Source organism: Drosophila obscura, unplaced genomic scaffold (assembly GCF_018151105.1).
Source record: "Drosophila obscura isolate BZ-5 IFL unplaced genomic scaffold, ASM1815110v1 contig_194, whole genome shotgun sequence".
NCBI lineage: Eukaryota > Metazoa > Arthropoda > Insecta > Diptera > Drosophilidae > Drosophila > Drosophila obscura.
The window spans coordinates 1,233,257-1,237,820 of record NW_024542783.1 but is presented as its reverse complement, the minus strand read 5'-3'; the positions used below and the strand labels follow the sequence as shown (position 1 = coordinate 1,237,820).

General features: G+C 48.8%; 1 protein-coding gene across 1 annotated transcript; it reads right to left on the bottom strand.

The window, feature by feature from the left end:
• Positions 1-1,741: 1,741 nt before the first annotated feature.
• On the bottom strand, positions 1,742-3,046 carry LOC121404370. Its single transcript, XM_041593705.1, has one exon. It carries the CDS (start codon positions 3,044-3,046, stop codon positions 1,742-1,744), a length of 1,305 nt encoding a protein of 434 aa, XP_041449639.1.
• Positions 3,047-4,564: the final 1,518 nt, after the last annotated feature.

Genomic DNA, 4,564 nt, shown 5'->3' with positions numbered 1-4,564 from the left:
GGCGATGAGCGACCCGCCTGTCAGCAGGTGCCCGGCCGTCAGTGCCTCGCCGTCGCTGGGGTCCTAGCTGATGGATCCCAGCGGCCTGGAGTTCAGGACGGCCTCAAACGCGACGAGGACTGTGGCGAGCTCTTCGTCGGTCAAGAGCGCGCTGCCTAACGCACGTAGGAGTAGGCTCTTTGCAGATTTCACATCTGCCTCCCATAGTCCTCCTTGGAAAGCCAATAAAAAAGAGTCAGTAGTCAAGTCTGATACAAGTTCTAAGCGAACCGCTTTATAGGACTTGTATGGGGGCTGTTGGAAGCTGCCGAGCTTTTTCGGCAACTCTGACTCCACATTTACAATAATTTACTCCGTTGGTTAAGTTTACAAATGTTTTTTATTTTCACGACGGGTTACAAAGGGTTTGAGGCCGTGGCCGTGAACTACGACTCGATGCGTTCGACGAATATTTGGACTGCACCGAGAACAGGGCGAAGCAATGCACTATAAGCAGTACTGGCATATGTGCGTGTGTACGGGAGCGTACTGAGAGAGCGATAAGTATAAGCAGTATAAGAGATGATATATGACTATATGATATTAAGAAGAACTATTATCGGCTGCTGCTCCGAACATACTCCCCCCCGTTGAAAGACTAGGGCTTTTAACAGGATCCTCAACGGGTAGGACGCACAGCTTGTTGACAGCTCGACGAGTGGTTCCAGATGGTGTTCTCAGGACGGCAACTCGCACAGTGCCATCAGCTCCAGCGATGATGTCGATCACCCGTGCTAATGGCCACTTCAACGGCGGCAAGTTTTCGTCCTTTATACAGACGATGTCGTTGACTTGGATCGATGGCTGCGGTGTGCGCCATTTGGCACGTTGTTGTAGCAGAGTCAAATACTCCTCACTCCAACGCTTCCAAAAGATTTGCTGAGCACAGGCGACTCTTTGCCAGCAATCTAGTCTGTTAAAGTTTATATTTGTAACATCTGGCTCGGGAAACTCCATCAGCGGACGACCAATTAGAAAATGTCCTGGTGTAAGGACGCCAAGATCTTCAGGGTTTTCTGAAATTGCGAGAAGAGGACGAGAATTTATTACAGCCTGGATTTGGCAGACCAATGTCCGCAGCTCGTCAAAGCCAAAGAGTGACGATCCCAGGGAGCGATATAAATGCTGCTTGGCCATCTTCACTGCTGCCTCCCACAAGCCCCCGAAGTGGGGTGAGCGAGGCGGGATAAACTTCCAATTGAAGCCATTGTTGATGCAATGATTATCAACTGCATCACGATGCTTCTCGCTCATAAACAGCCGCCGAAGGTCCTCCAACTCGTTCCTTGCGCCCACAAAATTGGTGCCATTGTCCGACCAAATGCATCGGGGTATGCCGCGCGTGGAACGAAGCGTTTGAGGGCACTCAAAAATCCAGCAGTTGTGAGGTCCTTCACTAATTCCAACCAAACGGCCTTTGTTGCAAAACAGATGAAGACGCTGATGTAGCATTTTGTAGGCGTTCGAGTGCGGCCATCTGGCTTGTAATAGAAGGGACCACAGTAATCGATTCCAGTGACGCTGAATGCAGGCGAATCCTGCACTCGATCCTTCGGTAGGTCAGCCATTATGTGTTCCACAAGACGAGGTCTGGACCTGCAGCAGATGATGCATTTCCGATGCGACACAACAAGTGCGATCCTTTGAGAAGGTCTTCAGACGAGAGATCAGGTGACCTTTTCTTGCTGACGAACTTATGAACCTATCCGAAAATGCGCATCATGACTCCGAATGAGTTAATGTGCTTAAACGAAAGCGAGATGTCGACACGCTCAGACGACAGCAATACTCGATGCCTAATTTCCGGAAGACTGAGTTCGGGCGAACAACGTTCAGGCCAGCTACTTCTTTCGCCTTGCAAGAAAGAAGGTCCATTCATCCACAACCTAGACTGCAAGAGCTCCTGAGGCGCTGCTCCCTTTGAAAGAATGTCAGCCGGGTTCATTTCAGTTGGTACATAGCGCCAATCCATGCCCCTCGTAAGTTGCTGTATTGCGGAAATCTTGTTAGACACAAACACGTTAAATTTTGATGGTTCCTCTCGCAACCAAGACAGTACCACAGTTGAATCCGACCAGCAATGGATCGGGCAGTCGAAGGTATCGATTTTCCTAATTTCGCGAAGCAAATTGGCTAACAGGAACGCTGCACATAGCTCAAGCTTAGGCACCGTGAGGGTTTTCAATGGTGCAACTCTAGCCTTCGAGCAAAGCAAATGTACCTCATCGGCGGTATCCCTAAACGAACGAGCGTAGATACAAGCCCCATAGGCCTGGAGGCTGGCATCACAAAAGGCATGCAACTCAAACCTTGCCTTAGGTTGAAGTATATAACGCGGAAATGTAGCGTTACCCACAGTAGCGAAGTCCTTGCAAAACTCAGTCCAAGCCGATTCCAGTGGCTGAGGAAGACTTTCATCCCAATGCAGCTTGTCTCTCCACATGCGCTGCATGATGATTTTCGCTCTGGTCAATGTGGGTCCAATCAATCCCATAGGATCATAGCACCGTGCAATGGTTGACAACACCGAACGCTTAGTGTGCTTTCCAACACCGATTTGAGGTGCAAAAGTAAACAGGAACTTATCCCTCTGGGGTTCCCAGATGAGTCCAAGCGCCTTGGTCACATCGCTGCCATCATCGAGCTTCAGAAAACTTTCCCTTTCTGCCTCAGGGACTTCACGAAGAACATCAGGAGAGTTTGAACACCATTTCCTTAACTGAAAATTGCCACAAGCAAGAAGCTCCGTGGTTTGACGCATAATATCCAGCACTTCCTCGACTGAATTTCCTCCAGAAATCATATCGTCTACGTAGAAGTCCTGTAGAATGGTTTCCGAACCCAATGGATACGAAGACGACTCATCCATGGCCAGCTGATGCATAGCTCGAATAGCTAAAAACGATGCAGGCTTAGTCCCATAGGTGACGGTGTTTAGCTTGAAGATCTTTATATTGTCGTCAGCAGAGTCCCTCCACAAGATGCATTGGAGCATGGTGTCGGGCATTGAGACACGCACGCAAATATACATCTTACCGATATCGCCTGTAAGAGCAATGGAAAATGTACGAAATCGAAGGAGAGTGTGAAACAGCTTGGATTGAATGGTGGGACCTGACATAAGCAGATCATTCAACGAGAGACCAGATGTGGTAACTGCAGAGCCGTCGAATACGACTCTCAGCTTTGTCGTGGAGCTATCCTCTTTAATGACACAATGATGCGGCAAGAATTATCTGCACTTGTGTCTATCTTCATTTGGAGCCAGAGACATATGATCAAGGGACAGGTACTCCTTCATAAATGCCGAATATTTCGAATATAAAACTGGATTACGCACGAACTTGCGCTCCAAATTTTCCAGATTTTCTCCAAATTTGCAGCTCCTCCTTTCTTGCCCTAACGATTGGCTCAAAGATGTGCTCCACTTCCCAAAATTGACGAACCAACTCATCGAGCCGAGTGCTGTGATTGATGTCATCCGAAGATTGGGTTGCGATGAACGACGAGTTATTGAGGGCCGAGTGCCCGCCACCAAAAAGAATCCATCCTAGATGGTAGTCGGTAGTCCAGGCGCCAGCTGAATTTGCCCCACACACAGCAACTCGAAGAAAAGTCCGGCTCCGATGAGGAGGTCAATCCGCTGTGGCTTATGGAACGAAGGGTCAGCAAGCTGGATATTCGACGGTATAGGCCAACTAGCAGTGCTAACTGTGATGCTAGGTTGATGGTCCGTGATCTTCTGGGCAACGACGGCAGTGATGCTAGTGGTGAACTCTGAAATCCGCGATTTCAGAACGAGATCCACCGAGATACCTTCTGTTGGGAAGCTAGCATCTCCTATGCCAGAGACAGCGGTAAGCGATTTGGTTGTTCGAAGTTTTAGTTGCTTAGCTAGACGACTAGTTATGAAATGCAATTGCGATCCGGAATCCAAAAATGCGCGACAGGGTACGAAAGTTCCAACGCTGTTTTTTACGAGAACGACGGCAGTGGCTAAAAGCACAGCATCAGATGGACTGTGGGACATAAAGGCTTGAGGCAAGGAGGGCGATACTGCAACCATGGCGTTACGACTTGGTTGTGCTGGTGAGGCTTCAATTGCAGGAACAGATTGGGCAGCCTCTGTTGGACGAATGAAATGCAAAAGAGTGTGGTGCTTCGATCGGCAAGTGCGGCAGGGACCTGATCTACAATCTCTCAATTGATGGCCTTTTCGTAGGCAATTTAGGCATAGCAAGAGCCTCTTGGCTTCCAGGCGACGATCATTCGGCGATAGAATTGCAAACCGTTGACAATTGGCAATCATGTGATGAGTACTCTCGCACAGTTCAAAAGAAACTGGAGCGTTCGATGCTACAAATGTCTTTCTTTGATGCGTACTCACGGTTTTTCCGGACTTGCCAACCTGACCATCTTGTCCTTGTCCTTGTCCTTGATCCACATTTTCAAGCGTGCGACATCTTTTTTCCAAGAATCCAGACAGTTTCTCCCAAGATGGCAGCTCTTGATTCGACGAAGACTC

Excerpts from the sequence above, each read along its gene's own strand:
- LOC121404370 (XM_041593705.1), bottom strand. The coding sequence starts at position 3,046 with ATGCCCGACACCATGCTCCAATGCATCTTGTGGAGGGACTCTGCTGAC.